General features: G+C 38.3%; 1 protein-coding gene across 1 annotated transcript in view; it reads left to right on the top strand.

Annotated features, from left to right (window-relative positions):
• LOC131687176 (uncharacterized) overlaps positions 1 to 25,713 on the top strand; it is a 71,813-nt gene that overhangs the window by 2,006 nt on the left and 44,094 nt on the right. Inside the window, exon 2 of the mRNA XM_058971229.1 lies at positions 17,717 to 17,987. Within this exon, the coding sequence (XP_058827212.1) occupies positions 17,717 to 17,987 (271 nt within the window). The remainder of the gene's footprint in view (positions 1 to 17,716; positions 17,988 to 25,713) is intronic.

Raw genomic sequence — 25,713 nt, forward strand, 5'->3', positions numbered from 1 at the left:
CCGTCCGGTCCAGGACTTTCCTCGCTGTCACCCTTTTGTCACTACAAGAAGCTCGTCGTTGGAGATTCGATTGTCACCTGCATTTCCACCAGCCATGCGGTTGGGTCGTGCTTCAGGAAACGACCCTCCACGATAACCTTCATTTTGTCAGCACACATTTCGACTGGCCTCATTGGACGACACGGGAAGAATTGCTCCAGGGGTTAGCGTTTACTTCTCTGCAAGCTCCTTGTAGCAGGTTGACTTAATTAGTACTATTTTGCGTTTAATAGCGGCCCTAACCGCCCGGAATATTGCCTTACACTCTTCTATGACTGCCCATATCTTGCTCTCTGAACGCGTCTTCAGGCTTTTGGACAGGCAATCCGGAGGACACCGAGCCTTTCGTTCCACCAATATGCTGGACGTCAGCAGTTTCTCGGCTCTATTTTTCTCGGCACTGTCACGGCACACGCTTTCTTTACTGTTCCCGAGAGCTCATCGACATTCTAAATTAGAGTGAGACTGTCAGCACGAAGTACTTCCACAAAAACGTCCTTGTCGAAATCCTTTAGTTTCCACTTCCGCTCGCCAGTTCTCACTTTCCGCATTACAATACAATTCCGTCGAGCAATGGTGTAGTGCATCGCTTGATGGTCGCTGTGTGTGTACCACTCACTAGCTCGCCAAATCATGTTATCTAGCAGCGACGGACTGCAGAATGTTATGTCAATAATGGACTCCCGATCGTCGTTACAAAATGTGCCAGTGGAAACTTCGGTGCACAGTGTTACGTCTAGCTTCGCCAGGGCTTTCAACAAGCTATAACCTCTTGCTTTGGCTAGCCTCCACCCCACTTCACGGCCCAGACGTTAAAGTCTCCTCTTATAACAACCGGCGTTTGTCCGATTAACGAGTCGGTTAATGCGCCCAGCATCCGATAGTACTGCTCTGGTGTCCACCGTGGGGGAGCATAACAACTACATACGAATACACCGTTGATGCTGGCGATCACGAAGCCTTCGTGTGCGTTATCCACCACAGAGACAGGGATAGCGCTTCATCTTAATTCTTGTTTCCCGATCATAATAACTTGAAATGAACAAATACATTCATAATAGGTATGTACTTGCATACTGCCTTCATAACTCCAGAAAATAATTTGAGCAATTTTATTTTTCACTAACGTATTAATTTTGGCCCATTCTCACACCTTAGATCGGGTGATAATGTGCCAACGAAATTTACATTACTTGCTGATGTGAAAAATGTTAAGGAATTAATATGTATTTATTAAACGAGCAGTTTAGGTCTAATAATAATATCAATAAACTAAAATATATGATGTCACCTTAAGCATATTTATGCAGAGGAATAAGTCGTAGTCCGTTGCATGGTCTTTCGTCTACAAATTTTCATGTTTTTTACCCTATTGCTGCTTGTTAAAGGTTGCCACTTATAAAAACGTTCAAAGAATGTTTCTATAAGCTTGATACAAATTCTTGAGAGGGGGACGGGTGCTGATGAATTCATCATGCTTTCTGGATACTCAGGTACAGGAACACTTTCCAGAACCTGGAACAACAATCACGTTGGCCTCGTCGAAGTTCCAGATATATCCTCGTGGAACATTATTGACATCCACCAAAATCAACAATCTTGAAAAAAGTTCAACTGTAATGACAACTCAGTTCCAGGCTAAGCTCATTTTTATATTGGCCTATAAGAAATTACTATTTATTTCTGGCAAGTGAAGTTGGTCTTAAAACATTGCGTTATTCATTCAGAAGAAGCCAAATCGTTCAAAGACGTTATAAAGGTAACAAATGTTGTTACTTCATTCGGTGAGAATACACACTGACTAGAGATAGTCAGGTTCGACGGCCTGGACCCAACCCGATCGCGATGAAACGTCGCTGGGGTGTAGAACAGCGATTTCAAAAATTGCCATTTTGGGCATTCTAGTGACCATGCATATGGAGTAGAAGCACTATTCTTTTATATTAAAACAAAACATTTCAAATCCATTGATTTTATCATGATGACATGCCAATTTATACCAAATCCATATAGCGCTGACAAATGTAAATGTGTGAAAGACAATGATTGGCATTAGCTAATACGCTACCTATTTATGGATTCAAACGTGGCACATGGATTTAACTCTGTATTACGACTGGTTGATTCCAGTTGCAATATATAGACTGAAACTTATCACGTAGACCTAGCATTACTCATAATAATAATTAAATTGACATATTGTTATGCTTCAACATGTTTTTTTTAATCTCACAAGTGACCATCATCATACGCGTGCATAGTTTGGAAACGGATCGATAATTTTAGAATAAAATACATCCCTATTCGCTCTTAACCTTCAAACTACCAAGCCTTCTTCGATACACCAAAATCGACGTTCAATTGGCCATAACTTTTTTTCTGTTTAATCGATTTTGATGCAGTTTTTTGCCAAAGAACCGGAAATTATTCCAATTTTCGAAAATCTGTTTAAAATCGTATTCGGAGCTACGACCCCGGAGTAAATCCAGATTGCAGTGGGGTACCAACTTTTGGTCATTTTCAGTTTTTCATAAATATTTTCAAAACAACGCTAGAATTCAACATTTTTCGACAAGAATTTGTCAGAATTGACCTTCTTACATAATAATTGCACTTCATATATTAGTAATACGAATTGGCCAGTTCCTGGGAGCGGTTCCCAAAAGTGGCCATTCATGAGCTTACATTGCATATGCTTTATTATAACAGAAACACTAATTTATTTCAACAAATCTTATCAGATCGTCTACTTAGTATAGCAAGCAATTAATTCAATAAAGATTTAATATAGATTTGCCACTTTTTGACCAGTTCCGGGAATTCCGGAGCACGGTTCCCAGGACGAAATTTATTTTTTATGATAATTGTGGAATGCGGCACATCAAAAAACATCAACTCGATGATCTATGAAGAATGCAATCATATACGAAGGTATCCGGACACATGTAGACACTTGATGACCAGTTCCGGTAATTCCGGAACATGGTTCCCAGGTCAAATTTTATTTTTATGATAATCATAGCATGCGACACATCAAAAATTATCAACTCGATGAGCTATGAAGAATGCAATCATATACGAAGGCATCCGTACACATGTGGACCATTAACGACCAGTTCCGGGAATTTCGGAATACGGTCCCCAGGACAAATTTTATTTTAATGATAATCGTGGCATGCGGCACATCGAAAAACATCAACTCGATGATCTATGAAGAATGTAACCATATACGAAGGCATCCGGATACATACGGACACTTGATGGCCGGTTCTGGGATATCCGGTACACGGTTCCCAGGTCAAAATTTATTTTTATAATTGTGGTATGCAGCACATCAAAAAACATCAACTCGATGAACTGTAAAGAATGCAATCATATACGAAGGCGTCCGCACACTTGTGGACCATTGATGACCAGTTACGGGAATTCCGGAACACGGTTCCCGGGTCAAATTTTATTTTAATGATAATCATGGCATGCGGCACATCAAAAAACATCAACTCGATAATCTATAAAGAGTGCAATCATATACGAAGGCATTCGGATACATACGGACACTTGATGGAGAGTTTTGGGAACTCCGGAACACGGTTCCCAGGACGAATTTAATTTTTATGATAATCATGGAATGAGGCACATCAAAAAACATCAACTCGAAGATCTATGAAGAATGCAATCATATACGAAGGTATCCGGACACATACGGACACTTGATGACCAGTTCCGGGAATTCCGGAACATGGTTCCCAGGTCAAATTTTATTTTTATGATAGTCATAGCATACGGCACATCAAAGAACATCAACTCGATAAGCCATGAAGAATGCAATCATATACGAAGGCATCCGTACACATGTGGGTCATTGATGACCAGTTCCGGGAATTCCGGAATACGGTTCCTAGGACAAATTTTATTTTTATGATAATCGTGGCATGCGGCACATTAAAAAACATCAACTCGATGATCTATGAAGAATGCAATCATGTATGAAGACATCCGTACACATGTAGACACTTGATGACCAGTTCCGGGAATTCCGGAACATGGTTCCCAGGTCAAATTTTATTTTTATGATGATCGTGGCATGTGGCACATCAAAAAACATCAACTCGATGAACTATGAAGAATGCAATCATGTATGAAGACATCCGTACACATGCGGACACATGATGCCCGGTTCCGAGAATTCCGGAATACGGTTCCGAGGACGAATTTCGTTTTTTATGATAATCGTGGCATGAGGCCCGTCAAAAAACGTCAAGTCGAAGATCTATGAAGAATGCAATTATATACGAAGGTATCCTGACACATACGGTCACTTGATGGCCTGTTCCGGGAATTCCGAAATACGGCACATCAAAAAACATCAACTCGATGATCTATGAAGAATACGAAGGCATCGATACAAGCGGACACTTAATGACAGGTTTCAGGAATTCCGGAACACGGTTCCCGGGTCGAATTTTGTTTTCCATGATGAGCATGATAATATATGAAGGCATCCGGACACATGATTCTCAGTTCCGGGAATTCCGGAACACAGTTCACAGTACGAAATTTTTTATTCGATTTTTTTGTTTTTGAGTTGAGATATGCGGTTCATCAAAAAACATCTACTCGATGATCTACGAAGAAAGCAGTCATCCAGACACATACGGACATTTGATGGCCGGTTCCGTGAATTCCGGAACACGCTTTATTTTCCTTTCGTTGCTAATGGTCTGTGAAACCGTAGTACACAAAACAAATACTCTGGAGCAGAAAAGCATTTGTTTTGTTGCTCATAAGCTGTGCGGATTATAGCAGACGCATGTGAGTGTGTCATCGCTCCAAATTTGGGCTCCTATCACAACATGTCCCGTATCAACTTAATGTCACTCCTGAATACCATGTCTACAAACATGTCTAGTATGAATAAGAAAATCGGAGACAAATAACTGTATTGTGGCGACTTGTGGTTACTTATACTGTGACATTTTACTTATGAGTTTCTCATTTGACTTCCCACAAATTTCAGCATTGATCATGATCGCTGAGAAATATTTTCCTAAAAAGGCAAATCAAATTGGCACTAAAAATGGGGTAAAGATGAGGTTGAGAAGCTGAACGATAATTTTTTTTAACCACACCAACGGGGAAAAAATATCGTTCATCACGCATATGAAGTTTACTATTCCATTGTATGGTATTGGTGATGTTATAGTTATAGGAGTAGAGGATAAAGCCGGCGCAAAAAAACAAAGTGTCAATAATGTGGATTGAGAGAGGGGTGTGGTGGTAAAAAAAGACTATCCAATTCTATTTTATCTCTTTGTGGTTCGTTGATATTTGCACTCAATCACTGTGTGCGAATTACTGCATGTACATGAGGATGACTTTTGGACAAGAGAGCGTTAGCTCAAAATCAAAAAATGCGACCGCGCTATTTTGGATAAAACTTAAAAAAATAAGTTACGTAATGGAGTGTAGTATCAAGGCTTTGCTTTAAATACATTACAGATCTTACAGAAAAATATATCGGCCAAGGAACCGTATTCTGGAATCCACGGAACCACAACATCAATAGACCGCATGTGTCCGGATGTCTTTATATATGACTGCTTTCCTCGTAAATCATCGAATTGATTTGTTTGGTTATGTTACTCTCCATCAAGTGTCCGTATGTATCCGGTTACCTTCGTATATGATTGCATTTTTCATAGATCTTCGAGTTGATGTTATTTTATGTGCCTCATTCCATGATTATCATTAAAATAAAATTCGTCCTGGGAACCGTGTTCCGGAATACCCGAAACTCTCCATCAAGTGTCCGTATGTATCCGGATGTCTTCGTATGTGATTGCACTCTTCATAGATTATCGAATTGATGTTTTTTGATTTGCCGCATGCCATGATTATCATAAAAATAAAATTTGACCCGGGAACCGTGTTCCGGAATTCCCGGAACTGGTCATCAATGGTCCACAAGTGTACGGATGCCTGCGTATATGATTGCATTCTTCACAGATCATCGAGTTGATGTTTTGAAGTAGAATACTTCTAACGTTTCAATATGGGGTCCCGTTTCAAAAATTTCAGTTGAGAAATTTTCCCAGGTTTGAAATGCGAGTATCTTCCGTTCTACTGGACGAAATCGCAATATTTTTGCACTATCTGATCGGAAATTTGTGCACGTATATCGTATTAAATTTCGGAATTACTGCGACTACTATAAATAAACCAAAACAAGGATTTTCAGAAAATCCTTCGGAAACAGCGAGGAAAATGCGCAATTTGTCAGCATATCCCACGCAGAGCCGTCAAAAAGGAGCATGTAAGCGTTTCATTACATACGGGAATGTTATATATACAGGTCACGCGAGCTTGTTTTGTATCAGTGGGTGCTCGCTTACCACACGAGCAACATGCTCGTCCGGACGGTACAATGAGCGGTATCATGTTTGCGTTCCCGTACCAAGCGTCATCGCCAGGTTCTTCGTGATAAAATCTAGGGAATCACCAAATCTGCCAGTCGGCGTCTGGCTCGTCGTGGTGATGTAAAATGCATCTCCAATTTAATCTACGAATGCTGATGGTGTGCAGAAAAAGCGCAAAACCGCAATGAATGTCGTCTATACTCTGAAGCGGCAGGGACGCACTTTCTATGGATTTGGAAGTTGAAAAAGTAGAACTCACTTGTATCATTATAAAAAAGGCCCTTTTCAGAGCCACCAAAATCATTTCAAAGAATGAGTTTGCATTTTCTGTTTCATGGACTGTTTCTCCCTGGAGAGCTATTTGGGTTAAACCCTAAATTATGATTTATTTCAGTACGCAAATTGCAAATATGGTCAGAAACAAACTGGAGTGAAGTGAATTTTTACTAGGCGCATTCAAAAAAGGTTTCAATTCTCAAACATTTTACAAAGGTGCCGTATTACATTACTCTCTTTACCCTTAGTGTTCGATAATCTCCGTAGTGGAAACACAATTTCAATTTTGTTCTTTATCAAAAATATGTGGTCGACCAACCAAGGGGTGGAGCTACGACGAACACATTGAGGACAACACAAAAAAGGACGAGCTTACGTTGTGCTGTAGTCAGGTATAAAAACTCAGCATGCTGTTGCTTACGCTCAGTTCGTTTCCAGCATCAGCATGCAGCGGTTCGTTTGCAGCATGTTCCGCGAAATTCAAACCGCCGTCCATTTGCTGCTGTCACAGAAGAGTTGGCCAAGCACGCCGTCTTCGATGGCACCAAAACTGTTACCATATACACCAGCACCAAGTAAATTTCGAAAACTGCCCAAAGAAAAGGCCCTTTTCAGGGCCATCAATTTATCGACAAAGAATGAAATTGAAGTTTTGTTATTACAAGCATCAGCTTGTCAAGAGCGTTGGACGGTAAGTGAGCCACTTGTGAACAATACCGTCGCTTTCACTAGAATGGCACAAAATGAAAAGTTATTTGTGATTTATAGACAGTTTAGTGTAATGATTCAATTTACAAAAATCGAACGTTTCGATATAGGGGCTCCGTTTCAAAATTTTCGGCCAGAATGCTGCCTGTTTTTTCAAACGTGAAAATCTGCTGTTGTATTGAATGAAAACCTTCGATTTTTGCGCTGATTGGAAATAGTTGTGACTAATTCTGTAGAATGTACAATTACTGAAAATAACGGATTTTGTGAAAGCAGTGGTTGGTCCATACAATTCGATTCCAAGCCAGACTAGTTTTCGTTGGAAGGTCCACCTCTGACAATAGAAGTAAACTTTTTTACTATGAATTCAACTACAACTTCCTTGAAAACAGCACAGCTAAAAAACTTTTGGGAAAAACGCGCAAACCTAAATTTTTCACTATAATGGAAACTGCCTGTGCCCAGCCGCACAGCATCATCAATATTGATAGTAATTCAAGCCGGGAGGAAAGAGGTTGTAAGGCAATGGAAAACGAAAATTTCATTTATATCTTACTGGAATATAATTGGCTGGTCCTGAAAAGAACTTGTTGGTTTGTGGTTTATTTTGGGTCACAATTTAGGCCTGCTCGATTGCTGATAGCTGTGAATTTCTCGCAGGGCGACAGTTTCTGTTCAGTAGTGATGAGGCTTCCTAACGCCAACCGTGACTGGGGCACTTTTACACGGCCTTCGTTGCTTACTGCTTGCGGGGAGGCTTTCCTCCGGTGGACTTACGAGCGGTATGTTTGGTACGGGCCATTTATCAACAAAGAATCGAATTGAAATTTTGTTATTACAAGCATCCGAAAGTAGCTTGCCAAGAGCGTTCGATGGCAAGTGAGCTACTTGTGAACAATATCGTCGATTTCACGTATTTCACAAAAGAAAAAGTTATCATTTGTTTGTTTGTTTACAGTTTCGTGTTTACTAGGCGCATTCAAAAAAGGTTTCAATTCTCAAACATTTTACCAAGGTGCCGTATTACATTACTCTTTTTACCCTGAGTGTTCGATAACCTCCGTATTGAAAACACAATTTCAATTTTGTTCTTTATCAAAAATATGTGGTCGACCAACGAAGGGGTGGAGCTACGAAAAACACATATTGAGGACAACACAAAAAAGGACGAGCTTACATTGTGCTGTAGTCAGGTATAAAAACTCAGCATGCTGTTGTTCACGATCAGTTCGTTTGCAGCATCAGCATGCAGCAGTTTGTTTGCAGCATCTCCCGCAAAATTCAAACCGTCGTCCGTTTGCTGCTGCTAGAAAGTTAGCCAATCACGCCGTCTTCGATGGCACCAAAACTATTACCACATACACCAGCTCCAAGTAAATTCCGAACACTGCCCAAACAAAAGGCCCTTTTCAGGGCCATCAATTTATCGACAAAGAATGAAATTGAAATTTAGTTATTACAAGCATCAGAAAGTGGCTTGCCAAGGGCGTTGGATGGTAAGTGAGCCACTTGTGAACAATACCGTCGCTTTCAAGTAGAATGGCACAAAATAAAAAAGTTATTTGTGTGATTTGTAGACAGGTTAGTGTAATGATTCAATTTAGAAAAATCGAACGTTTTCTAACGTTTCGATATAGGTGCTCCGTTTCGGCCAGAATGTTGCCTGTTTTTCTAAAAGTGAAAATCTGCTATTGTACTGAATGAAAATCTTCGATTTTTGCGCTGATTGGAAATAATTGTGACTAGTTGTGTAGAATGTTCAATTACTGAAAATAACAGATTTTGTGAAAGCAGTGGTTGGTCCATACAATTCGATTCAGAGCGAGCCAGACTAGTTTCGTTGGAAGGTCCATCTCTGACAATAGAAATAAACTATTTCATTTTGAATTCAACTACAACTTCCTTGAAAACGCACAGCTAAAAAACTTTTGGGAAAAACGCGCAAACCTAAATTTTCCACTATAATAAAAACTAGTGCCCCGCCGCACAGCATCATCAAGATTGATAGTTATTCAAGCCGGGAGGAAAGGGGGAGGGAGGTTGTAAGGCAATGGAAAATTTCATTTATAATAATAATACTTTATAATTGGCTGGTCCTGAAAAGAACTTGTTGGTTTGTGGTTTATTTTGGGTCACAATTTAGGCCCGCTCGATTTCTGATAGCTGTGAATTTTTCGCAGGGCGACTGTTTCTGTTCGGTAGCGATGAGGCTTCTTAACGCCAACCGTGACTGGGGCACTTTTACACGGCCTTCGTTGCCAACCAGCCCCCTGTCAAGGACGACGTCTCTGTACAGCCAGCATCACTGCCATGAAAGGCAAAACATTGATTTTGAACCGAATGATTAGAAGCTGTATTTAGTTACAAAATGTCAATTAAATTAAATTATTAAATCATTCCACAAGATGCAAAACGTCGTGTGGAATGCTTGAATATCGAGCATAGTGCCGAACATAATTCTTTGTTTGGGGCTTTATAGCTATAACACCCCATACATGTAGGTCGCTGTCAAACTCCATATGATGGTATAGGGTTGCCAGGGGGCTGTTGCCAACTGCTTGCGGGGAGCCTTTCCTCCGGTGGACTTACGAGCGGTTTGTTTGGTACAGGCCATGTAGCGAAAAATGCTGATCTGCTACTTCTCTGATGCTGGTAGTAGGACGACGGTCAAACGCTCGTTTGCGTGCCTTCATTCATAAAAGTTCAACAATATTTTCAAAGAATGTTGCAAATTGTCAACTTGATAATTCCAAAAATACTCCAAATAAACTATGAATGTGCTAGAGTCGACAAAGTCGCATAGAAATTGCTTATTCCAGAGCAGAATTTACCGGTCTAAAGTGTATTCTACTTCACTCCGGTTATGTCTCTGACATTACCCACCCATCTTTTTTTTGATGTGCCGCATGCTATGATTATCATTAAAATAAAATTTGACCTGGGAATCATGTTCCGGAATTACCGGAACTGGTCATCAAGTGTCTACATGTGTCCGGATGCCTTCGAATGTGATTGCATTCTTCATAGATCATTGAGTTGATGTTTTTTGATGTGTCGCATTCCACAATTATCATAAAAAATAAATTTCGTCCTGGGAACCGTGTTCCGGAATTCCCGGAACTGGTCAGAAAGTGGCAAATCTATATTACACCTTTATTGAAATAATTGCTTGCTATACTAAGTAGACGATCTGATAAGATTTGTTGAAATAAATTAGTGTTTCTGTTATAATAAAGCATATGCAATGTAAGCTCATGAATGGCCACTTTTGGGAACCGCTCCCAGGAACTGGCCAATTCGTATTACTAATATATGAAGTGCAATTATTATGCAAGAAGGTCAATTCTGACAAATTCTTGTCGAAAAATGTTGAATTCTAGCGTTGTTTTGAAAATATGTATGAAAAACTGAAAATGGCCAAAAGTTGGTACCCCACTGCAATCTGGATTTACTCCGAGGTCGTAGCTCCGAATACGACTTTTAACGCATTTTCAAAAATTGGAATAATTTCTGGTTCTTTTGCAAAAAACTGCATCAAAATCGATAAAACAGAAAAAAAGTTATGGCAAAAAGAACGTCGATTTTGGTGTATCGAAGAGGGCTTGGTAGTTTGAAGGTTAAGGGGTTATATTTAAACAAAGCTGTGGCGAAAAAGTGAGCTAAGTTCGTAATTTTTTAAAAGTGATTTATGCAAATTTTATTTGAAAAAACCAAAGACAGTTCGTTAGTAGTACTATCGAAGTTCGAAAAAAAACAGATTGAATTAAAAAAATATTCAAGGCTAGTGAAGTTATGGCCTATCCCCCGAAACGTGTTTTTTTTGGCAGAGGTGTACGGTGAACGCTCTCCAAGCCGAATCGCTCAATAGAAATCAAAAAAGTAAAAAGATTATTGAAGAAAAATGGATTGTGGTGTACTTGAACGGATCGGTTTCCCAATAAAAAAAAATTTCCTATAAAAAAACATGTTGACCAAAAAGATGAGTTTTTGGTGTTTAAAATTTTAAACAAAAATTCATTGCGAACAATCGAAAATTATTGGATGAAAAAGTAACCGTTCAAGTACACGAGAATATTAATACAACAATTCAAAAAAAAAATATGAAGATCGGATGAATAGTTTTTGAGATATCACGTTCACTGCAACGGTACTTTTCAAAAATCATAGTTCCGAGATAATTGCGTTTACAGTTTTGTGTTAACTTCACTCGTGGAAGAACCTGCGCGCTGCGAACGGCTGTAGTTTGAAATCTGGTGCTCCTATCTGGATGAAATTTCGCACAGATATTTTCAAATGTATGTGCTTTCAGAATATTGAATTTTTTTTCGGTTTTTTGAGTTCCAACTTTGTATATTCTGTTTGACTATTTAGTCACTACATCATTGGTATTCTACGGCAACGGTTCTCAAACTTTTGATCCCGGGGACCCGTTCCCCAATCACGCAGGGTTGTTGAAAACTGTTACGGCTTAACATCCATTTTGTGTAGGGTTACTGTGCCCTAATTTATCTTAGCTGCTTATTCATCCTACCCATCTGAATACATTGGTCAGAGCAGTGTCTGCTATCTCTATTCAACGCATTAGGTCAACCGGTAGGATGAATAAGGGTGCGCTGTACGCGACTTTTCACTTCGCTCAAAGGCAAGTATTTTACATTTTCCAACCCAGATTCTTTATGTTACTGCTTCTACTTTAGGTTACTGTTCCTATGAATGAAACAAGGATGCTGATACCTATTTAAGCGCAATACAATCACTGTAAGCCGAGTTGCAATCGAAACAGTGTGACATCCTGACTAATGAGATGAATAAGGGCTCGTCTAGCTATCCACATATTAGTTTCAGTGTGTTACAATAAAGCTAATCTGCTTCGCAGACTCCTGGTAACTACAGATTTAGAACCATTGTTCTACGGTACTAAAATTAAATCTTTCTTTTTGTTCAGACGATTGGGGCAACATTGATTTTTTCAGGGATGCCAACGGTACCGGTAAACTACATTTTTTCGGTATATTTACATTTGTACAAGCCGTACAGCCCTCTACAGAGACGCATCACTACAGCTCTAAACAGAACGGTAGCCAAACCGCGTACATTTTCCCGTACAGCAGTAGAATACATTTTTGTTTTGCTGCTGTACTCCGACTGCTCGGTGAGAGTATGGCGCAGTAAAGTTTGTTCTCTCGCTTTGTACACTTTTCTCTGTATAGTCAAAGAGAGAGGCCCGCACACGAAAGCGTTAATGGCGGTCGTGGCGTAAACGAACCGCATTCATTGTCGTCGTTTGTGATTAAAAATATTGAATAAATTAAAAATATTAAAAAGTGTAAAATAAGGTAAGAGAAGCTGTACCGCTCGCGTCTGGTGGCTGTACTGGGGGCAGTATTTTTTGACAAGTTACTGCTTTGCTTACAGACTGCCGTACAGCGCTGGGCGTCTTGCACTAGCGAACGACAGCAGCGTCGAAAGAGAAATGAGAAGGTAGACAGAAAAATTACATCCGCAGAAAAGGTAGGCATTTTGCATCCTTGGATTTTTGAATATTCGAAAAAATCCAAAGAGAGAAGAAAGGTATGAAATATGAAATGTTAAAATTGAAAAAAAAACTTCGACGATTTATATTCAAAAATAGCATTCAACATCAACATCTAGTGTCAAAACAAACGAAAACCGCAAAAAAAATCAATTTCAAAAAATTTTAGTGCCAAAAGGACTGAAAAAAAATTCGGTGATCAAAAATTTTATGATAATGCCAAATGATTCAAAATTAATGAACCGTTGAGATCTGATAACAGAGCAAAACAGTAAGATTTTGCGCTAAATAAAAAATTGCAAAAATTTTTTTTGGGTCATTCAAATTGTAAAAAAAAGATTTTCTTTGGATTTGGCAAACTTTTGACCATCGAATTTTCCTAACGAAAAAGGTTTGGGAGAAGGACAAATCCAAATAGTGCCAGGAGTTTAGGGGTTATGAAAATTGACGTTACCAAATCGCACTATCTTTCGATTCTCCCGATGGATTATTTTTAAATTCACCGGTTCGTGAATACTACACCTTCCGGATGCCGAAGGCCGCATTAATGGTCATTTTTTCTGTTATTAACGGTTTTGGGCACACCGTGTAATCAGTCACTCAAAGATTCCCATTTATTTCTTGTCTTGAAGTATTGAATTAACGACGTATAATTGAATTTATAGAAATATTAGAAACAAATATATGTTAAAAAAATTCAATCTTTGGAAACTATTCAACTTTGAAAAGAATGGCACGAGCGAAAAAAGTAGTTCTGTCCATCGCGTATGAACTGAAGCTGTGCAATTATGCGTGAACCTTCACAGCTTAGCAGCTAATGAATAAGTAAGGATTTAAGTTGAGGGATAAATGTTAAAGTGACCGAATTATTAACAGAAGAGAAAGTAAACAAAGAGAGTAACTCATTGCCGATATGTCGTTTTGAAAAAATGCTCAAGATTTGTGATGTTCTGTAACGAAAACTACATGTGAGTGTAATATCGCTGGGTGTCATGCACGACTGTTATCACTCCATGTAACCTGTTGTGACAACAGTCGTGCATGACTGGTAGCAAATGGTTCCAAAGACCAGTACCCTGCAGTCTGTATGCACATGATAGTGTTTCATGTTTGTGGTGTATGTCTAATGGTTTGGCTGGTAGAAGGGCCTCCTAGGCAGCAGTCGAAGTTGTCGTTAACCAATCAACAGCATGAGAGCCACTCTTTGCAGATGGTTTAGCTACGATTGGACCGTTACAACCTCTCCCCTCTGCCACTACACAAGGAATCCATACGACAATATTAGACGTACAATTGTTTGTGAATTCAATAGATGTATTTGGGTTTGGGACCTCGGTTCTTTCCAAATGTTCGTCAGCACTGCCCAAAGGCGAGGCACGATTTCTTGACTCCGAACTCAATATGAGCATACCAGTTCGGTTTGGAATTAGCTATAACTCCAACGTACTTAATCCGTACACAATGGCTCAGAGTCAAATAACTGCAAGGAATGAACCCAGGTTGTTATTTCCTTCTTCGTGAAAAAACAATTAAGATTTGGTTTGGATTAACTGATAATTTAACTTGTCGACACCACTGTTCGACAGCTCTTAGTGCTTGTTCAGCAGCAATAATTGACGTTGCGTTGCGTTGCGTTGCGTTGTGACGATGATTTTGGCGGATTGCACACTGACTTCATCATGTTTGACTGCTGATTATCTAATAAGAGTTGCTTAGGAAGTGGTAAGTAGGAATTCATACCAATCCGACCCATATTAAAACCTCAACAGCATGATAGCCATCATTGCCGGCCGCCCCCATCTCCATCGTTCACGGGGAAGGATAAAGGATAAGGTAGACAGGAAGTGTTGATGCTCCACCTACTTAACGGAAGGACGACGATTCATCAGACTCTTCCATAGGTGTCGCGGAGTTGGTGGTTTGGAAGGGTATCAGGTCTAGGATTCGCTCCAAGCAAACGATGCGACCTGTAAAGCATATTTTATTAGGTAGTTGTTTAGTTAGTCTTCGAGTGCACGATCACTCGAAAAAGAGATGATCTTGTTTAGTTTTTGGTTATTTTTAAACTCTGGGCAGCCGGCTACCGAGAGTATACTATGTTCCCTAAACAAAAACAATTTGAACTCCACACAGCCGATCGTGGGAGTATTGCCTGGAAAAGCTAATCTTATCTGCGTAATGGGCCGGATCACTATTTATTGCAACAGTATTTGGACAGAACTCGCTACTTCTTCTCTACGATATATTTATTGGCTTGAAAACTACCAAGTGACAGCATATTATACTGGCAAAAATAGCGCGAGATGTTATAAATCAAGGAAAGTATTTCTTATTTTCCATATCGGATTGTTTGTGGAATACAAGTATACGAGCGATAATACCGAACACTGAAGGGAAATATAAAGGATTGTTAATCTGATGCACGGACTTGTTAGCAATAACGGAGCTTTAAATTAGGTTCATAAAAACAGACGCGGCGAATTTTCAATACGTATTGAGCCGTGTTCATAGATACTAGTCAGATTAGTCGTATTGGGGCTAATTTCCGATCAACTATTCATTTTTACGGCAATGTTTTCTCGACTAGATCTGTTCGCACCCTCTCATTCTGTTCGCACCCTCTCATTCTGCGGTCTAAGGACCAAATGTCATCAATAGACTTAGAATCGCGTGGAGGCATGAGATAGGAAACTTGTAAGAATTTTGCTATCCCACCGTTTGACTACCAGAATGGATGGGAGAACAGTAATACTAGCAAATACCGACTACCATAAGAGCGGTGCAAATTTGAACGAGTGACGTAGAGTACTGCACTGAAAAAAGGACCAGGAGTGCGATTTTACGAAGTTTTAGCTTCCGATGGCCCTACATTTTCTGACAAAGTGAAGTTCTTGAATGTTGAGATTTTTATTACTGTTTAGAAAAGCAAAAGTATCATAAAGCTAGTGTCAGGCCTTCATGAGACCTCAAGAAGTCACTTTTGGAGGTATTCGTAAATGTAGATTTGTCGGTAGACGGTTCCAAATATAATAGAAAAATACCTAATTTAACACAACTACAGATCACTTGCAACATAAAAAGCTTTTTGTGAAATTCGACAGCTCCATCTTAGGCCAATTCAATAAATTTCCTGCATGAAAGTTTCCATTTTTTAAAAACGGTTTTTAAGCCAAAGCTTTGGAAGTTAAACCTTGGCGTGGAAGTGCCGGTATATTAATATATTCTGTTACTTAGTGTAGAATTAGATTTCGTCATTTACGGCTAATATACAACCGCCAGAAGAAACTTAAAACGTTGGTACACAATCAAGAAAGGCGAATCAGAAAAGGTATATGTCAGTGATTCACTAAATACAGACTGGAAAGAGGGTAATATGGAAAACCTTAAGGTCCGCCCAGATTAAGTCTTCGGTACGGAACAAAACCTCGGCCTAGGAACTCCTAGCATGTTGTTAGTCGCCTCTTACGACATGGGAGCAGTTCCCAGAGGTTCTATTCTTGGTTGAAATAGTGCAAAAAGATTTCAGCCCGCCGGACACCACACGGCTTCTTGTTCAGCAGCAATAATTGACGTTGAAAAACAACTCAGCAACTTCTGCTGTCAAACATTTAGAAACGATAGAAGCAATTCACTTTTCTAATCCACTCATCTCGTGGCGGAGGCAATTTTGAGAGCGCTTTTCGTTGGCAACTGCTAGCGGAGAACGGAATCCACAGGCAAGAGTTATTGTGATAAAGTTATTAATAAATACCGGACCTATCAGCAGGATTTGCAGGAAAAATGCGATGCCAGTGACTTTATGTAACTCATTGCAAATCATCGAATACGATCTGCTTGTAGCTAATACTATTTCGTTCAAGTAAAAATAATAATTTATCACAGCTATCACCCTCCAGCCTGTAAGCTATGCAAAGCAAATGTACTGCCATATCATGATTTTACGGTGCAACCCGAGAATAATTTTTCAACAATGAATTTCGTCAAGCATAAAAAGCTGCATGCACAACAAGCTCGCCAACATCAGCACGAAACTCGGACTGAAAAATACAGTTTTAAACAGCCACTTTATTAAAATAATAAAGGGATTATTAATATTTATGGCCAAATTTGAATAAAAAACATTGCAGCTCCACTGGCACGAGCTTATCTCGTTTTCTATAAGCTTTCTGCTGTTATTTTTCAGGACGCTTTATTATTTCCCCTTTCCTCCTTCTCTATGTGTAATGGTTCACTGCTGTGGTATTTTCCTTCGCAGGAGGTCTGCTTCTGTTACTGCCCCTTTCGATGGGAGCTTGTCCGATGTTGTGTTTTTGGATAGTGGCCGGTTGACTGGGATACCCAGTGGCTCTGCAACAATCGTGTGTTGAATAGTGATGACTGCAGCGATGATACTACAAACTTTGAGCAGCCGGTTGACCAGTTCGGAACTCAGTCAAGAGGATGATCTCACTTACAAAACTCAATTTCACTACTCAATGATAATCCGGAATCCGAGCTCAAGCGCACATGCATGCGAGCCACGTTCTCGCCCCAAGTGATTAATTATTACTTTTCCTGACTGACCACAGTTGTCCAAGTGACTCTTTTATTTATGGTCGGAAATATTGAGCACAAGGAGCGATTTTTCAGAAGATTTGGTCTGCTGGTAGATAGACTGCGTCTGATGTCCTGGTCAATATTGTATAAAAATGAAGCAAATAAATTATTTACAATTCTCCACTGACGATGATTATTTCCATTCCAGGCGTGACCGTGGTTTCCTTCAACCGGAATATCCTGCTCAATCTGAAATCTCCACTACCACGATGTCGTCAAGCTCGGCACTAGATGTCAGCTCATCAATTTCCATAACCAATACCACCGCCGGCGCTATTATGAGAACAATGATGACCAACAGCGGGGAAACGATATTCATTTACATTATCCCGGCGCTGCTACATCTCGCTGGCTACGTAATCGCAGTTTACATTTACCGCTTCGCCGATAATGAACATTTGCAGTGTTTAATTGAAAGGGTGGGTACATTTGTGGTCGCATGTTGTTGTACACGGATAACAATAACAACCAGTTGGTCGCATTTTTCACTGCATGCTAGCATGCATTTTTTGTACGTTGCGCTAAACTCTGGCCTTTGGTAGGCTATGCATGTTGCATGATGAGCAGTTTTAATAACAGCTAATGGTCGATTGAAATTAAATGCTACACCGATGTTACTGAATGTCAACATCAAGTCCTGTGACATTTAGGTTATCGCAAAGCAACACACAGCGGCCTAAAAAGAAAGTTCAGATCACAATTCTTCTTCGCAAATAACGTAGCCTTTTCTTTCATTATTCGTCATTCCCGCGACCAATACTCCTGCCAATCTCCCGAGAAGGCGAAGAGCATAGTTTAGTGACTTTGACTTGCTGCATGGGCGCCGAGGAACTCGCTGGACTGTGTGTCGCACTGATAACACTCACACCAGTATGCGGCTAGAGTCTACCTGAAGAGCATACATCCCAAAATTTACGCCCAGGGCCGTCTGAAGATCATTCGGGGCCCCTGTAATTGAATAAGTTTTTGAGATGTATAATAGCATGGTTCATGCCACCCTAATGGAGTTTTTCATTGAAAAACCCCAGAGCGGTGGATTGCACTGGTGTTGCATTTTCTAGCAGAAGAGCAGGCCACAAGACGTGTTTCATTACCACTTCTGCTAGAAAGTGCAAATCCAGTGCAATCCACTGCCCCAGTGTTTTTCAATAAAAACGACAATAAAAACGAGTAGGCAAACAGTCAAGTTTGCATGGAAAAACATCAAAATATATGGAGAAAATACATGGTTATAGATTCCATCAGCAGGAGGCACTCGCAAATCCCGGACATCCTAAGGTAGAGTTACTAGTGATTAAAATGATAAAGCAGCGTATCACAGAAAAGATTCGTGTCTCAATTTAAGATTTCCAAAAATAAAATATATTGGGTGGCGTTTCGCTTAATAGCAGTCGCATTATGTAGTAGTATTCTGACAGAAATAACATATAGTAATCTGACCTTCATAGTTGCATGACGTTGTTTGAAGATAAAGCACGGTGTGTTTGGTAGAACAAGTTTATTCGAAAAAAATCGGCATCGATAAAACTTCAGCATGTGATAGAATGGGTTTTTCTCTTTCATGTTTAGGTAAAATTAAAATATTCTGTCGGGAGCTCCAGAACAACTTTTTATTTTAAAGTTTTTTGTTTGAAATCTTAGGTTTTTCAATGAAACTGGTTCCTATTTTTGCCCCTAGGTAGTACTATAGACATTCAAATATTACCAAAGCTGAAAATCCGATAGACAATTACATTGTCTACAACTTTGTAGAATACCACACTCGATATAAAATCGCCAGAGAAAGCTATTAAAATTTTATCAAAGTTTCCGGATTCGCACGAGGCCTACTGGTTAAGATATCGATTTCCAATAACATTTTTCTTTGTAAAAAATGACTTGTATTCTAACAGTGTCTGCAGAAGAACTTGAATGCTAATAAAGTCTCACTTTTAAACGGTAAAACATAATTTCAGATTCCATTGGTTTATGCGCACCAATGTTATTATATGAACAAGGAGATATAGAGAAGACTAGATAAAATTTGAACAAAATTTGTACTCTTTTCAAAGATTCTGAGTAATACAGCAAAAAGACACAGTTTTTTTCTGTCACAGATATATTTGTATCTTCTTTTTTATTTCTTCACTCATTCTGGAGAATCCTTGATGTAATCTTGAATCAAGTTCCTCTCTCGTCAGCATCTTGGTATACCACAAATTTAAATTAAATTTGAACTTTTTATTTGATCAAACTCGATTAGATATTTTGTCATTTGATTTGGTTTCAGTTGAGAATCCTAGTTGACAGTTTCCTGAAGAATAGAAAAATAATTCAATGAGATTTATGTTCAAGCTTGTTAACTTTTGGGATAAATTCGAGGACTTCTGTGCATCGAATTATACTGCTGGAATGTATTTCTTGTACTCAAATCACACTTTGTTTCAAAAGGAAAAAAATTCACATAACTTAGGAAAAAAGTGGCAAAGCCTACTGTAAATACATTCTTTGAGAAGGAATTCCAGAATCGCTATACACTGAACAGAAATCGCAATAGTAAATGAGATACAAAGGCTTTATCTATTGTACGAAGAGAGCGATCTTAATATAAAAGTAGAAGTATCACCTTTACCCGAAAGACGAGTTGCTGTTACTGTCTCCAGATTCTGAACTGAACTGGCAAATCTGTCTTCTGCATATGTGATATTTGCTCTTATCACATGTTATGAGGTAAATCTTCAATAAACAGACTTACATTACTTTGAGAATTTACTGAATTTGTGATCTAGCCTGAAATTTTCTTGTTCGTTTTTTGTAGTGATCCGTGTTCAGCGAGTAACGACTCCGGATTTTCTTCTTAAAGGAAATTATGAAACTTGGTTTTGTTCCTTTTTCCTAAGATTAGGTGAAATGTGTTCGATTTGGAAACAAAGCGCAATTTGGGAGCAAGTAAAACTCTATAAATTCTGATGAAATGAATCTACCCCAAAAGATAACAAATAAAAATCTAAAACTCAAAGCGCTTTTTTCTCTTTCAATCATCTTTCTTTTAATGTTGATAAGGACAAATAGGATTCTCAATCCAAAGTTGCAAGAAAAGCCATCGATTATTACAATGACTTAAACTATCTACTTTAGTTCATACAAATATAAAGTTTTGAATTTAGGTCAATTATATTTTACCAGGCAGGATAGGATCAGGAAGAAAGGTCATTCTAGATTGCATTAGCTATTTCCTAGAGCGAGAAAAGAAATAAAAAAGACACCAATACATGCTAAAATCAGTTACTACAGTAATCAACATCTTGAAAAGGTAAGAATATCGAATATATTTGCTCAACACCCTTCCAATAACTTCCTTGTTCATAAAATGTTATTTGCGCCCAAGAACCGGAGGAATCTGAAAATATATGTTTCTGCTGAGAATGGGACTTTGTAAACATTGAAATTTATCTGATTATACTGTTCATCTAAACTCAACAATTTTAAAGTCCTTGTTAATCGTATTAATGCGTGTTAATCAATAGACCCCGCGCACATCTAAAAACTCATAAAATTTTAATAACTTTCTCGTGTGATTTTACATAGATTTATAGCTTTCTACGAAGTTGTAGACAATGAGCTTGTTCATCAGATTCTCAGTATTTTTGAAAGTCTACAGTACCAATCAGTGGCAAAAATGCAAATTAGATTCATTAAAAAACTTAAGTTTTCAAACAAAAAACTTTAAAATAAAAAGTTGTTCTAGACCCCCCGACCGATTATTTTGCCCTTGGTTTCAAATGAAAGGGAAAAGTCCATTCTTTCATATCCTGAAGTTTTGAAGATGCCGATTTTTTTTATTAAAGTTGTTCGACAAAGACACCGTGAAAGCGTGCCTTGGCCAATGACGAATGCGCAAGTAGGGTGGGTTTACCATTTGAACGTTGTCTTGACCAGAAAACAATCTTTGTATCCCGTGATGGGTTTTAGGAGGCTTTCGTAAACAAAGTGCAAAATTCCTATTTCATGCCTATTTTTTAACACGGTTTTGACATGTTCAATCTGAACTTGTTACACATCGCGGTATAGTTGGAAAACATCGTTAATGTATGAGCGAACGTTACTATTGTAGTGGATTATGCAAAGTAAAGTATCACACATTCTAATGTTCACAATACTAATAAAAAATAGAAAGAAGTATTTCTTGTTGATTTTGGCTGTTGTTCGTTTATATCACTTAAAATTTGTGTAAAGCCGTAACAATGTCAGTTTTATTTTATAAATCATGATCACGATTAAAATTATTATCAATATAAGTTTTGCACCTTTCCCAAACCGCTTTCTGACAACAACTTTCTGAACTAACAGAAGTCTTGAGAAAGTGAAAAAGTTACTGGAAAGTGATCAGAATCAAAGTCAGCATAATAATTAAAAAGTAGTTTACCGTTGGAATTGATTTGAGTATTATTCTAGTAAGTTTTTGTAAGTCTCCTTTCAAAAAGTTAATTTGCTTGCCAGTACACTGAAAAGACAAATACCGTAAAGCGGGGTGACTTTGATCATCGGGGTGACTTTGATTACTCGAAACTTTTTTCGTAGATCGCTTATCAAACCAGAATAGTCTACCGAATCATTTCAATTTGAAATGATTTTTACTCTAAACTTATAAAATACTGATTTGATATGCTTTTTGAGTATATTGTTCGGGTGTTCGGTCCAAAAACTACGAAACACCGAAATTTGACTTTCCCTTATTTTTACGAAGCTTCGTAAAGTGTCTATTTTTTATAAAACAAATAAATCTCAGATTTGAGCTAGAGTAATAAATTACAAGCGAGTTTTTATTTTCCATTAGATTGGGATGTGGCAAATTTAGTTTCAAGAGTTTGTTTATTTTAAATATTTTTTTTGTGAAACTACTTGGCAATTATTTAAAATTATTTTAAGCTAAAATTCGCACATTTTTTTTATTGTTCAATATTCCAACGTGTTAAAATGGATGAATCTTTTTGTACATTGATAAAGCACTGAAATAAAACCATTTTAGCAGTTTTAAAGGTTTTCAAAACATTTTATTCTAGTTCGACACAAATTATAAGAATTTTGGTTACTCGAATTGTACAGTACATTGAAATACTTTTTATAATACCAATTAATAACTATTTAATAATTAGTATCTTTCCAGAATTAGTTTAAACAAACATTTGAATGAAAAACATTGACATCAACAACTTAATGTGGGTGAACATGCAGGTTATCAAAGTCGCCCCGGAATGCGAAAACGGACTTCAACTTGAAATCATTTTTGGAAAATTAACTGTAAGCGGACAATTTTAGGTAAAACCATCCAATCTTGTTCTCCATACATCAGTACATGGTTTAAAAATATGAATCTTGAAAAAAATGTGTTGCGTCTAAAAATATGTAATGATTACTTCGAAAAGTGATCAATGTCACCCCGGTTTACGGTACGCTGCAGCAATAAAAATGGTACCAAGATCGGTTTCAAACTCGGTATTCAAACTCTCGAACATTCTAATTTATGAACATTGTAGGATGGTGTGACGGAGATAGAAGATCCTTTCATAGGTAGAAAAGTTGTAACTCTACTTTGGAGCGGATTAACACGTTTAAACTTGTTTTCTTGAAGTGTACCTGAAGAAGTAGGTGAATTTTTTATTTGTTGTTTTTGTTATTTTGAACGAAAATTTATATTTTTTTTTTTTGAATAGGACAAGTCCAGAAATTCGAGTAATAGCTTTCGCTACAATTAGCGCATTTGAAGCTTTCTGCGGTTTTTTCAGCGGACAAGCGTCCTATGTGTGCGATTTATCACCACAGACAGAGCCGTAGCGTGTGGTTGGCCTATACCCCCGCCAAGGGCACCAACCTTGGGGAGACGCTAAAATCTTGACCGGCTTATTAAAATAAATGAGGTTAAGTCATGAAATTTGTCGAGATAGGAGTATCATTCCCAGGTACACACAAAATTATTGTTTGAAAGTCGAACTTAAAAAGAAAGCCAAAGAAGACAACAAAAAGGCGCATAACTGAGACTCTACCAAAGACGTCAGAAGCCTACGCACCGTCCTTTTAGTCCAGAATAAAGAACAAACAAAACAAAGACTTCAAATTTCAACAAAAATATCGAAAATAGAAAACTTTTCCGCTCGTTTTCTCAGTTTAATAGGAACAAGGGGAACGGAAATATGGTAATGGCCAGTAAAGCAGGCTGCCTTTTTAAAATTGTAGCAAAGATCGTAGAGTAAGCTAGATTATTATCGAGAAGATAACCCGTACCATGAAAACTACCGCCTCCTCGATGCCGGGAGGAGTTCCGCAATTTAACAAAGTTGCCGGTTTCCAACCTAGAACTAACCAATCTTGCACTAAGCTGAATCTCTGGTTGAAATGTCACATGGTTTTTTATGTTCCTGGAAATGTTGGAAACTCTTTGTTTCTTCTGAATTGACCTGTTGCATCTTTGCGTTAGATTTGTGACAGAGTTTTTTCTTGCTGGTATATTTAGCGGCATATCTAAGAAGAGAAAAAATATTGTTACGAAGACTCATTTGCTTGGATTTAGTGCAATACTGCATGAATGACGCGCGGGACCAACAAACAACCGATGATGCAGACGATCCTTGCCGAAGAAGATGCAAAGCAGCCTCGCCAAAAGGTCACCCGACACTAGTTTGAAGGTTCAGTGCGATTGTCACTCAAAATCGTCGCTCACTGACCCCTTATTGAAACAGACAATCCCGTCCTTCAGTAGATAGACACATGCCAAGCTCGAATCGATAACTACACCATCGATCTCAACTTTGTGAGCGGGTATGTAAACGCGTTAGTTCCTCATGAAAGCCTTTTCGCCAGTAACGTCATTTGTTTGATTTAGACAAAATATCACAATCCTGAGCTTATCTAGGCGAACTTTCGAGATATCTGGCACAGATGAATATTTCTGCGTCTTGTGGAATATTAGAATACTTTGCGTACTATCTTTGATCCGACAAAAGATCGGATTCGGTCGAACCCAGTTCAATATGTTTGATTTTAAATATAAGCTCAGATCTTTGGCGACGAATCTTGTTCTGCATCCATTTTAGGATCATTTGAGTCAATTCAGGAATACACTTAATATACGGTAGAGTGCCAGTATTTATGATCTTCCTGAAATTTCAAATCGGACACACCTCAAATGTATTGGTACCTCGAAAAAGTCTCCATGCAATATTTGAGCGCAATTGAAAAACAATGTCATGAAGCGTCGAGATCTGGTGTAATGTTGAAAAAAGTACCAGAGAGGCAACTTTTGTCAATACATTTTTTATGAGAAGATGCAACAAGATCCGTTGTTTCAAGCAGTTTTAAGATATTTGGCATAAAAATAAATTAAAAGTAGTCTTTTCAAACCCCAGTATATACACAAATTCAGATTTTTCCAAGTTTCATAAAAATTATCTTAAAACAAAATTCAAGATGACAGTAGATCTCGACGCTTAATTATATCCTAAGCTATTTCGTCGCATTTGTGCTATCTTATAACAAGCGCCATTCGGCGCTTTTCAAGAAAAACGATTTTTAAAGTTTGAGATTGAATATCTTGAAATGTATTGAAGCTTTTCGGAGAAGGCATTCGATGCTTCTATCTTTTCTGTAGTAATCTCTTGATTTATGCGAAGATCGATTGACTATATTTGCTCAATTTTCTCGTTTTATTCGAGAAAACCCATAAGTAAAATGGATTCATTAACAATTGAGAGACAATATGTATCATACAATGTTATTTTTGATAGGCGATTAAACGAAAAAAATATTCTTGCATAATCCATCATAACATTTCGGCACAGTTTCCAAAACTAGTAGAAATAATCTAGAAAACACTAGCCAACAATTCGCAGAAAAAAACTGTGGTAGGAAAAGTTTTGCTCCAAAGAATGACATTCGAAGTTTCATGTAATGCATTTCGAAAACGAATGGCTTTAAGTTTAGGGGATAGTTACTCCAATGGATATATACGATGACGATTCTTCCAAGGATCACTACTATGAACTCGGATCCTTATTCTATACAGCCCCAGAAGGGTGTACTAGCGACCTATAATTTTCTGAACAAAATCCTCAACCATTCTGCGCATAAAACATCATTAGTTATAACCAAATTAGAAAATGTAAACATAAT

This window comes from Topomyia yanbarensis, chromosome 3, assembly GCF_030247195.1.
Source record: "Topomyia yanbarensis strain Yona2022 chromosome 3, ASM3024719v1, whole genome shotgun sequence".
NCBI classification, from domain to species: domain Eukaryota; kingdom Metazoa; phylum Arthropoda; class Insecta; order Diptera; family Culicidae; genus Topomyia; species Topomyia yanbarensis.